This window comes from Physeter macrocephalus, chromosome 1, assembly GCF_002837175.3.
Source record: "Physeter macrocephalus isolate SW-GA chromosome 1, ASM283717v5, whole genome shotgun sequence".
Lineage (NCBI taxonomy): Eukaryota > Metazoa > Chordata > Mammalia > Artiodactyla > Physeteridae > Physeter > Physeter macrocephalus.
In genome coordinates this window covers 92,314,330-92,326,048 of record NC_041214.2, presented here as the reverse complement: position 1 = coordinate 92,326,048, position 11,719 = coordinate 92,314,330, and the positions used below count along the sequence as shown (strand labels likewise).

The 11,719-nt window shown below is 39.6% G+C and overlaps 1 protein-coding gene across 1 annotated transcript in view; it reads left to right on the top strand.

The window, feature by feature from the left end:
• The window catches only part of FAM162A (family with sequence similarity 162 member A), a 43,740-nt gene that overhangs the window by 2,760 nt on the left and 29,261 nt on the right, over positions 1–11,719 (top strand). Inside the window, exon 3 of the mRNA XM_055084961.1 lies at positions 6,122–6,165. Coding sequence (XP_054940936.1) covers positions 6,122–6,165 — 44 coding nt within the window. The remainder of the gene's footprint in view (positions 1–6,121; positions 6,166–11,719) is intronic.

The following is an 11,719-nucleotide window of genomic DNA, read 5'->3' as shown; positions in this document are numbered from 1 at the left end:
AGATACTTTTTGGAATAATTGTTTTTAATATTTTATTATTTTTAATAAAATAATTGTTTTTTTATAATTATTACTTTCTATATAATAATTATTAGATCAAAGGAATGGAATGGTCTTAGAAGAATGTTTCTTCACATCTTCAGAAAGGATTTACTGCCCTAAACTCCTTTGACTTAACATCAGATTTTAAAATGAATTTATTATTGTTATTTTATCAATGCAGTGGGCCATGGGCAGCCTCCTTGTCAGTTTTACCCACATCCTAGAGCACTAGAATCAATGGATAACTTAAAAGTCATGTAGTCATGTAGTACCCTAAGTTTACAGATGAGAAAACTTAAGGCCCAAGAAGGAAATTGACTTGCTAAGGGTCACACAATTACAAAGCTGGGAATATCTCCTGGTTTCCATTCTAATTTTATTTCTACTACATTCTGCTCCTTCATTGCACTTTTTGTTTGTTCTTACTAATCAGCCCTAAATGAGTACATGCCCATTTTTACCATTTTATGCCTCCAGTCTTTGGCTTTGCTTATCACTCCCTCCAGGTCTTGCCAACCGGTTTTTACTGAGCAAACACTGTGTGCCCTGTTCACTATGAAACCTCTGGAATGAGTGGACTGCCACTCTTCCTAGGGCTAAAGTTTATTGCAATGAATAACAGACCTATATAATATACCTGGAGAGCTTATACAAGACAGTATATATTAAGTTCTAGATTGCAGAACAGATTTTAAATACTGCTCTGGTGTCCTGAAGCTGGTTCCTCCTGGCTTTGTGCATATCTCTTTCCAGTTTCACAGGTAGTCATGTTACACTGGTAGCTTGAGATCTGCCATGGTGAGGGTTATTGGCAAACACTACAAATCAGGGCTTTTCCCCACCAACCCCTTCCCAAGAGCCAGCATACCACTGGCTTTAATAATTCAGAAATTGAGGGTTCTTTTCCCTAAACCATGTAGCCTCTGAGAGCATAATCTGCTTAAATATTTTTACCACTTCATCCTCATTTTCTTAGTGTTGACTCAAGTTGCAACCCCCATTTTTTTTAAATGAAAGTACATAGAACAGAAAATTTTACAATTCATCCCAAATGGTAAGAGTAAATATTGTTTTAGTCATATATATGTACACACATATAGGTATACATATATATAAATGTATGTGTCAGTATTGGTATACTTGGTCATTAAATAAAATGCATTTTTCCCTTTGGAAAAAAAAATTCAGAGAAAGGAAAAGTAGCGTAGGTTAGGATTATCTACTGAAGGTTCCATTGAAACAGAAAGGTTGGGAGAGTGACACGAGCAAAGGTGGGGGCAGTAATGAGTCTGCAGAGGGTGTGGGGGGAGAAAGGGCAGTAGGGAGAGAGGATTTCCTTGGATTTCAGGAGGTACTAATAGGAGATGCGGTTTGGCCTTTGAGGGTTTGAACCAGATGAATTTGGACAAAAAGGAAACCTTCAAGAAGAAGTCATTAAAAAATATTTTTGGAAAATTAACATGGTCGCTGCATACAGCATGAATACCTGCTACCTATGAAAATATTACAGTAATCCGTAGGTGAAGTGATGATGGGAATGACAAAAAGAGAATGTATCTAAGAAGTATTTTGAAGAAACTATTAGTATGACTTTCAGAGTAATTTAAGGAAGACGTAAAGACTGAAGTTTTTGAGCATGGAGGACTGAAGGAGTGCTACTCCATTGTCAGAAATAAGAAAGTTGGGAAGGCTCACTGGTTTGGCAGAGAGGATGGTGCACTATTGAGTGGGAGGTGGCATTGAGTTATAGGTGAGGATGGAACTCAGTCACAGATCTGATAACAAAGGAGGGGTAAAGTTAGGGAAATATATGGGAGCCATCAGGGTAGAGCTGATTATTAAAACAGAATAGAGGAGTCCTCCCTGAGAGCAGTGCGGGACAGAGGCAAAAACTGAACCTTGGAGGCCTGACATAGTGTAAGCAATAGGAAGTGGCAGAGGATATTAAAGAAGGTAGATCACAGAGGTCGGAGATGAAGGGAGAAAACGTGGTGGTGTAATGTAAGGGAGGACTGAGTCCTTGTAGAAGGATGAGATCATTAGAGTCAAATGGCCACAAAGATGGGAACAGGAGAGTCAGATGAGCTAATGAAAGGATTCTAAAAGACATATTCATATGACTAGAAAGAGATCACTAATTTACAGCAATTTTAGTAAAATGAGTGGCAGAAGAAACATTGTAGTTAACGTGTGGGTGATGGGGTCAAGGTAGTAAATACATGCCACTTATTCAGTCACTTGCACTATGAAAGGAAGGAGGTAGTATTTTATTTATGGGATCTGTTGAGAACAAGTGAATGTTTTGTTTGAGGTGGTGGACCCTCAGTACCACTGTGGTATAATAAGTCAGGAATTCTCATCAACTACCCGTAGATGTGTAAATTGATTCAGCCTTTCTGGAAAGCAGTTTGTTATATATTTTAAGAATCTTGGGGCTTCCCTGGTGGCGCAGTGGTTGAGAGTCCGCCTGCCGATGCAGGGGACACGGGTTCGTGCCCCGGTCTGGGAAGATCCCACATTCCGCAGAGCGGCTGGGCCCGTGAGCCATGGCCGCTGAGCCTTTGCGTCCAGAGCCTGTGCTCTGCAACGGGAGAGGCCACAGCAGTGAGAGGCCCGTGTACCACAAAAAAAAAAAAAAAAAAACTTAAGGTTGGACCTAGAGATTATCATACTAAGTGAAGTAAGTCAGAGAGAGAAAGGCAAATATCATATGATATCACTCATAGGTGGAAACTAATTTGTAAAAGATACAAATGAACTTATTTACAAAACAGGAGCAGACTTATAGATATTGACAACAAACTTATGATTACCAAAGGGAAATATGGTGGGGAGGGATAAATCAGGAGCTTGGGATGAACACACATTACTATATATAAAATAGATAACCAGCAAGGACCTACTGTATAGCACAGAGAACTCTACCCAATATTCTGTGATAACCTATATGAGAAAATAATCTAAAAAAGAATATATATGTATATGTATAACTGAATCATTTTGCTGTACACCTGAAACTAACACAACATTGTAAATCAACTATACGCCAATAAAATTAAAATATTAAAGAAGAAAAATGAATCTTAAAAGGGTTCATGTCCTTTAACTATCATGTCCTTTAGCCCTCCACTACCAGGATTCTATATAAGAAAATAACCAGAAGTGCCATTAAAGATTTATGTAGAAAGCTATTCATTGAAATATTATTTGTAATAGTGAAAAATGGGAAATAAATCCAGCCATAGGGAATGATTAAATTCAGGTTATATCCGTTTGATATTATACAGATATCAAAAGTATTTTAAAATTAATCTTGGAAAAGTGTGACATAAGCAAGATATGGAATTATCTGATTTTGGAAAATGTATATGTTGTGTATAGGAAAAAGTCCGGGAAGAAATACACCAAGTTGTTATCCCCAGATGGTGTGATTATGGATGCTTTTGTTTTTCTTCATATGTTTTTTTAGTTTCCCAAATTTTCTGTTATGAGCAAGTGTTACTTTTATAAGTTAAAAGGTTTTTCATTTGTTTTAAGAGTGGAGAGGCAATGTTTGGCAGGAAAAAGGCAGTGGAAAGGAAGGATCTAGAGTTTATGAGAATTTTGGTACAACATCTCTCAGCAAGAAGGGTCACAGTTGGAGTGGTTCAGAGTGAAGGAAGGCTAGTGTTCTTCCAAGCCTTGCAGGGATGGATGAGAAAACAGATGGAGAGGTAGGGAATCTGCTTCTGTCACAAAACCTATTTAGGTCAACAGCTAAGGCAGAGAGAGTTTCAAATAGCCACTGTTGGGAGTGGGCTGGAATGATGGGCAGAAAAAAGATCACCAAGGAGTGGCCCCATATCACTGAAGTTTGGCCACCAGAGACATGGATACTTTTCTTTCCATAGGCCCACTCCCCCACCCCAACTTAAAAAAACTGGCCAGATTCCAAAGGTTTATTTATAAATCTATTTTTAGAACTCTTAAGATTTTTTTCCCATAGAAACAATGTTACAAATGGTAGTTAGGGTTCTGGCCAGCCCACAAAAGCTCATAATATCAGTGTGTCTTGCCCATTTTTCCTTCCTAGAATTTTTCACATCTGTTAGTTCCTCTGCATTAAGACCTGTAACTGTCCTCTTTCCTTTGTACAACCCACTTGAACTACAGTGTTGTGACACCACTTAAAAGGTTTCCACATTTATGTCTACCCGCTTCTGCTCCCTTTACCCTACTTCTCCCCCACCTCTAGCCTTCCCTGCATTCTGCACCCAGATTTATCTGCCATAGTCACCATGGTTAGTGTTACTTCCCTGCTCAAAACTGCTCTGCCTGTTTCCCAAAATCTTTTTGGGGTATGGCAGACAAAAGGCTCTTACTGTGGGGGAGCATGCATAGGCACAACTCTCAGAGCCAGAGTGCGTTAGGCCAGTATCATCACTTAAATTCTCAACCCTAGAGCATCAGCCAAGGGTGTTAGCAAGGCAGTTAGGCTTGTGAGCACTGGTTGCCTGGCAGGCAGATGGAGAATTCTCAGTGCAAATCATTGTTTGAAACCAGAAGAAATCCATCCCTTTTCAGAATAGTTGCAGACAGGAGTCTGCAGTTGCAGTCAAGCTGTTCAGGTCTCATTGCTGAAAAAGCTCAGAGCAAGTTAATGTTTCAGGTTTGTTCATTTGTTTTGTTGTGGTCAGCTTTTAGGGCATTCCCACCCAGCTTCTTCTAATGTAGAAAGCAAATCAGTGGTTTTCTATTCTAAATGAGCTCTGGGTGGGAATAAGAGCTCCAGCTTCCGTAAGTGACATAATTGCCCTAACTTATTCTTCTTTCTAGTAGGTTTACTGAGCAGCTACAAACATTTGACATATGGTTTCATCATAACTATAAAATACAGTATTGACTAGATAGCCTATGTGTAGGAACCTTGCCATCCTCAGAATAAACATACATTTAGTGTTTTCCTCCTGAGACTTAAAATTGACTCCGATTCACAAAACAGACTTTCAAAGTTCCTTATTCAGACTTGCTTTTTCCTATCACAGCAAACATTTCAGGACAAGCAGTATCCTATTTCAATTCTAGAAGGATTAAATAGGCATTTGTGGGCTAGCATGAATACCGCCTAAGTATTTAGATCAACAGATCTTTCCATGGGGCATGAAAAAGGAATATTGTTGCCCCATAAACAAGGTGCTTCTCCCAGCCAGGATCATGGTAGCTCCTGGCCTTCTGGAACACTAGGAAAAGAGTAAGGTGGTTGGGCTGAGAGTCTCACAGCAGTGTACTCGGGTCAGCTCTGCAGCTCTGGTCATTCATCGTGAGATAATGAGACAGTGGCTGTTTACCCTTGGGGGCCTCAAGCTGCTGTAGAGGAGGGATGTGAAATAAAGCCTTTTCCACAGAGGATGAGGATGAGAACATGGAGGATGAGCTGTAGAACAGTTCACACTGCATGTCATTAAGTAACTGAGAAGTGTATTAGAGACTGCATGCTCTGTAAAATCTGAAAGCTAGGGATATTTTAATACTCCACAGGGATTCCAAACTTTCAGTGTAATGAGTTACATATTGATATGCAGAAGTTAGAAATAAAGCAGAGCTCCTTTTCAGTGAATTGCTGTTGAAAAGAGGGATTTTTTTTTCTGTAGATAGACTATTTTTTCAAGAGCAATATTAAAGATCAACATCTTTAGCAAAAATTTTGGTCAGAGATAGTTCTGAAATGAGACAGTAAAATATAACCTTAAATACAGACAAAAGCAGATCTTAAATCTCATTAGAATCTTATTTATAGGATAGATTATAGGAATAGACCAGTGTATCTGACCTTTATAGCAAAACATGTCATATTTAAAATAAAGTACTGAAAAATTGTTTAGAAAATACATAAGGTAGGGAGTAATATTTTGCAGGAAGTGACCTAATTTTGGAATAAGAACATGTTTATTTCCACAATGAAATTTTAATAACTCATCTTTTATAAGAGCATTTTTTAAATTGGTTTATGGTTGATTTACAATGTGTTAGTTTCAGGTATACAGCAAAGTGATTCAATTGTACATATTTGTATTCTTTTTCACATTCTTTTCCATTGTAGGTTATTACAAGATATTGAATATAGTGCCCTGTGCTATACAGTAGGTACTTGCTATTTCTCTGTTTTATATATAACAGTGTGTATCTGTTAATCCCAAACTCCTGATTTATCCCTTCTCCACCCTTTTTCCTTTGGTAACCATAAGTTTGTTTTCTATGTCTGTGAGTCTGTTTCTGTTTTGTAAATAAATTCATTTGTATCATTTTTTAGATTCCACATATAAGTGATGTAATATGATATTTGTCCTTCTTTGTCTGATTTACTTCACTTAATATGATAATCTCTAAGTCGATCCATATTGCTGCAAGTGGCATTATTTCTTTGAAAAGAGGGATTTTGAATGCAGCCAGAGACATAGGTATTTAGCTCTGCAGGTGTGCCCTGGTCATTCATGTAGCCTATGTTCAACAGGGACTCTAGCTGGTTGTGCTAAAAAGCAGCAATTCTCAAACATGGCAGCACATTAGAATCACTTAGAAAATCTTTCTAAAAAATACTAATGCCAGAGTCCTCATCACAGAAATTGGGATTTAATTGGTCTGGGATGGCCCTGTGTGTTGGGTTTTTGTTTTTCTGTGGTGATTCCAGTATACAGAGTTCGAAGTCCACCTTTTTAAAGTAGTGCTTCTCAAACTTTAGTATGCATAAGCATCATGTGAAGGGCTTGTAAAAACATTTTTCTAGTCCTCACCCCAGGAGATTCTGAAGGTTTGGGGTGGGGTCTGAGAATTAGCATTTCCAGGAAGTTCCCAGCTGAGGCAGAATAGCACTGTTCTAGACTTTAGTGTGTGTGGTATTGGTTTTCCTGTGTCTGGCACACAGTGTGTACTCATCAGCTATTGAATGAATGTGGCTATTTGATTCTTGAAATTTAATGTTCATATGAATCAGTTGGATATCTCATTAAAAATACGGATTCAAATTCTGTAGGTCTGGGGTGGGAGCTGAAAGTGCATTTCTAACAAACTCACAGGTGATGGCAACAACATTTGAGAATAGCAAGGTGTAACAAGATATATATCATGTGTAATTTTCTCATCTCATTTCCACCAAGGTGCACTAGGCAGATGACCTTCACCTGCACATCTTTGGTCTACCCTGAATTGGGCACATTTCCTACTATACTCCATTTCTTTCCTTTTCTATCCCATTACAAAAACATATTGGAGTGCAAATGAGTGAGAGTGACATTTTTATAGAGATAACATCAAATCCTCTCCAATTTTTAAAATATTAAATATCAAATAAATATAAAAATTTCATAAACTATGTATAAAGTAAAAAACAATAAGATGTAATTAATACACATGTTTAAAAATATTCTTATTTAGAATAATTTTAATTTACAGAAAAGTCACAAAGATAGTACAGAGTTCTGTGTACCCCTCACCCAGTTAACCCTAATGTTATCGTCTTACATAACCCACAGTACATTTGTCAATACTAAGAAATTAACATTGATACTTTGCTGTCAACTAAAGGACACACTTCATTTAGTTCTCTCCAGTTATTCTACTGATGTCCATTTTGTGTTCCAGGATCCAATCCAGGATACCACATTGCACTTAGTTGTCATGTCTCCTTAGTCTTTGCTGATCTGTGATGGTTTCATATTCTTTGATTTTCATGATTTGACAATTTTAAGGAATACTGGTCAGATATTTTGTAGGATGTCCCTCAATTAGGTTTTGTTTGATGCTTTCTCATGGTAAGACTAGGGTTATGGGTTTGGGGAAAAATAAATAGCACAGAGGTAAAGTGCCCTTCTCATCATGTTATATTATACAGTATATAATATCCACATGATTTATTACTGTACTCATTTTATTTTTTATTGGGGGACTCATATTTTTTACCTTGTTATAATCTATTACTCTTATTTATTTTGTTGCTCAAATTATTCCAGTTTAGGCTTTATCAGATCAGCTTCTGTGTCCCTTTACAGGCCCTCATCATTTTGTTTTTTGGACACTTCCTTACTTTCTGGCACTACAGGATGGATATTCCAGACTCATCTTGTATTTTCTCTGCCCCAACATAGAATCAGCCAGTTTTCTCCAATGAGCCCTGGTTCCTTTCATTGGATAATGGTATTTAGACACCAGGATCTGGCAATGAGTGTGTTTGTTGCTACTCAGGTGTCACTGATTCCAGGCCTTCCCAGTGGGTAGAGCTGGAAAATACATGTGTGTATACTAAACCATGTGTATACATATAATTATGTCTCTGTCTCATATCATCTCTCTATATGTATACACACATGTATATATAGAAAACTAAAGGTGCTCATACTGAGTTTTCTGACTCTGACCCAGCACCACATTCATTCTAGCCTTCCACCCTTGCTTTTGGAACTTCTTTCTTTGACAATGAGAAACCTGGCTCTCATTATCTACCATTTAGTTACTTACTTGTTCAATCCTAGTATATACTTATAAAGTAGTTTCAGAATTGTTAACCAATACTCCTGTAAGAAACAAATTTGCCAACTAAAGTACATTTCTGTTTGTCTTTAGTCTTACAGTTTCCAGTCAAAACAATATTTTCCAAAGTTACTTAGGTCAGCTCCTTTTTTCCCACCTTGAAGGTTATAAGGTTAGATCACACATTTCTAATACAATTAGATACATTTGTCACAGTCTGCTTTCCATCATGGGAATCATCCAACATCTTGGTTGATATTTTTAAATTTGCATATATTAAAGCTCTCTGTGATGTAGTTTTACGGGTTTTGACAAATGCCATGATTTTATTTTTAAGCAGATCATTGGCAGACTTCATAACTAGCAACATACGTGCAACAAACCTGGCAGCTGATCTTCACATAGGTTAAGAAACACTAACTTAGGTAATCTTCTAAAAGCCTCTTCACCAGCATTCATTGAACCTTCATTTATCATCAGTCGTTCCCAGAGATTGGTCATGTTCCAGGTAACATCACTGATGGTTATCTCCAGGAGAGTCTTGAATGATTCTGAGAAAGAAAGCATCCCCACCACTCTGCACTGTCCATCATGGGTTGGAAAGAATAGGAAGGAAGGGACAACAGGGCAGAAGATAGTACTTGAATCAGCCTCGAGACTGACCCACTAGAGCCTCCAACCAGCAGTAATAACTCTAAGGCACAGATTTACAAATTGTGAGCCCCCAGACCAACAGTACCGGCATCACCTGGGAAATTGTTGGAAATGCAAATTCTCAGGCTCCACCTATACTTACTGAATCAGAAACTCTGGAAATGGGGTCCACAAGTGTGTGTTACGAGTCCTTTGGGTGATTCTGTTGCATACTAGAGCTTAAGGACTTCTGCTCTTAAGATTAGCCCTTTGCCGGTTAGAGCCTTACGGGCACAGTGAGGCTTCATCTTGACTTCTTGCTAAGGCTTTGGGGACACAGAACTGGTCAGCCAGGGACAGGCTGCAAGTTTAGCCAGAGGGTTTAACGCTCTGGGTTTAACAGACCTTTTTTTTTTTTTTTTTTTTTTTTTGCGGTACGCGGGCCTCTCACTGTTGTGGCCTCTCCCGTTGCGGAGCACAGGCTCCGGACGCGCAGGCTTAGCGGCCATGGCTCACGGGCCCAGGGGCTCCGCGGCATGTGGGATCTCCCCGGACCAGGGCATGAACCTGTGTCCCCTGCATCGGCAGGCGGATTTTCAACCACTGCGCCACCAGGGAAGCCCTAACAGCCCTTTAAGGGCTGTTTTTCTTTTGGTTTTTTTGTTTGTTTTTAATTGTGATCCACCAGAGAATGGAAAATTTTGGGCTTGGATGTCTGGAGCAATATATTCTATCTCTTTGAGTTAGAAAAGTGGTCTTAATAATGATACTAAAACTTTTTTATGCTTTAATTTTTTTGTAATTATTTTTTACAATGGTCTGTTATTTCTTTTTTTTTTTTAACTCTTTTAACATCTTTATTGGAGTATAACTGTTTTACAATAGTGTGTTAGTTTCTCCTTTACAACAAAGTGAATCAGTTATACATATACATATGTTCCCATATCTCTTCCCTCTTGCGTCTCCCTCCCTCCCACCCTCCCTATCCCACCCCTCTCGGTGGTCACAAAGCACAGAGGTGATCTCCCTGTGCTATGCGGCAGCTTCCCACTAGCTATCTAATTTACATTTGGTAGTGTATATATGTCCCTGCCACTCTCTCACTTCTTCACAGCTTACCCTTCCCCCTCCCCATGTCCTCAAGTCCATGCTCTAGTAGGTCTGTGTTTTATTCCCGTCCTACCACTAATCTCTTCATGACATTTTTTTTTTCTTAGATTCCATATATATGTGTTAGCATACGGTATTTGTTTTTCTCCTTCTGACTTACTTCACTCTGTATGACAGACTCCAGGTCTATCCACCTCATTACAAATAACTCAGTTTCATTTCTTTTTATGGCTGAGTAATATTCCATTGTATATATGTGCCACATCTTCTTTATCCATTCATCTGTTGATGGACACTTAGGTTGCTTCCATGCCGTGACTGTCTTTAAATAAAAACCATTATTTCTCCTACTGGTTCCTTGGCTGCTGCTTCTGTTGTACAGATCTTCCTCAACTTACCATGGGGTTACGTCCCAGTAAACCCATGGTAAGTTGAAAATATCATAAATTGAAAATGCATTTAATACACCTGACGTGTCAAACATCACTGCTTAGCTTCACCTACATTCAGTGCACTCAGAACACCTAGGTTAGCCTATAGTTGGGCAAAATCATCTAATGCAAGGACTATTTTTTAATAAAGTGCTGACCATCTCGTGTAATTTATTGACTACTGTACTGACAAGCAGAGTGCTTGTCTGGGTCCGTGGTGGTTGCATCTATCCGCTGTCTCCTGGTGTGGTCGCGTGGCTGGTGGGGAGCTGGGGCTTTGCCACCCAGCATCAGGAGGAAGTGTCTTTCCCCATACGGTGGGCCCGAGGAAAGCTCAAAATTCAAAAGTCGAAGTAGTTTCTACTGAATGCGTATTGCTTTCGCATTACTGTAAAGTTAAAAAATCCTAAGTTGATTTTCTTACTCGTGAAAAGTATATTCAGTCACTCGGTAATACTGATTTCCGTTCAAGAACGCTATAGTCGAGTTGGAGAGAAAAGATGAACACACAGGAGGAGAGGCAAAGAATTTCCCCCTGAAAACTGGTTGGTATAGCGTGCTCTAGGATCTCAGAGGGAAAAGAATCAACAGAGGGTAGTCCTGGAGGGCTTTACGGAGGAGGTGGGAATTGAGCTTGTTCTTAGCGGATGGTTAGTATTGGAGCAGCTGGAGAGAACAGAGAGAGAGGGAAGGCGTTGAAGATGTGGAACAAGACGGATAAAGCGTGGAGGTGAGCAGAGAGCTGCGTGCTTGTCCCAGCCAATCCTGATGAACTCAAGTGATTAGTTCAGAACCGCTCCCGTGGGGGTGTCATCTCCATCCTCAAGGACCCCAGGAGTGGAGGCAGAGGACAGGTGGCGAGGAACGAGCGCAGCCCTGGGCCACGGGGAAGGTTCACCCACTGCACCCGGATGCCGAGGGGGAGGGGCTCCGAGGAGGGAGGGATGCTCAGGCGGGGACAGCGCTGCACAGATGCAGGGAATGGGGGGCGGGGCTGGGGG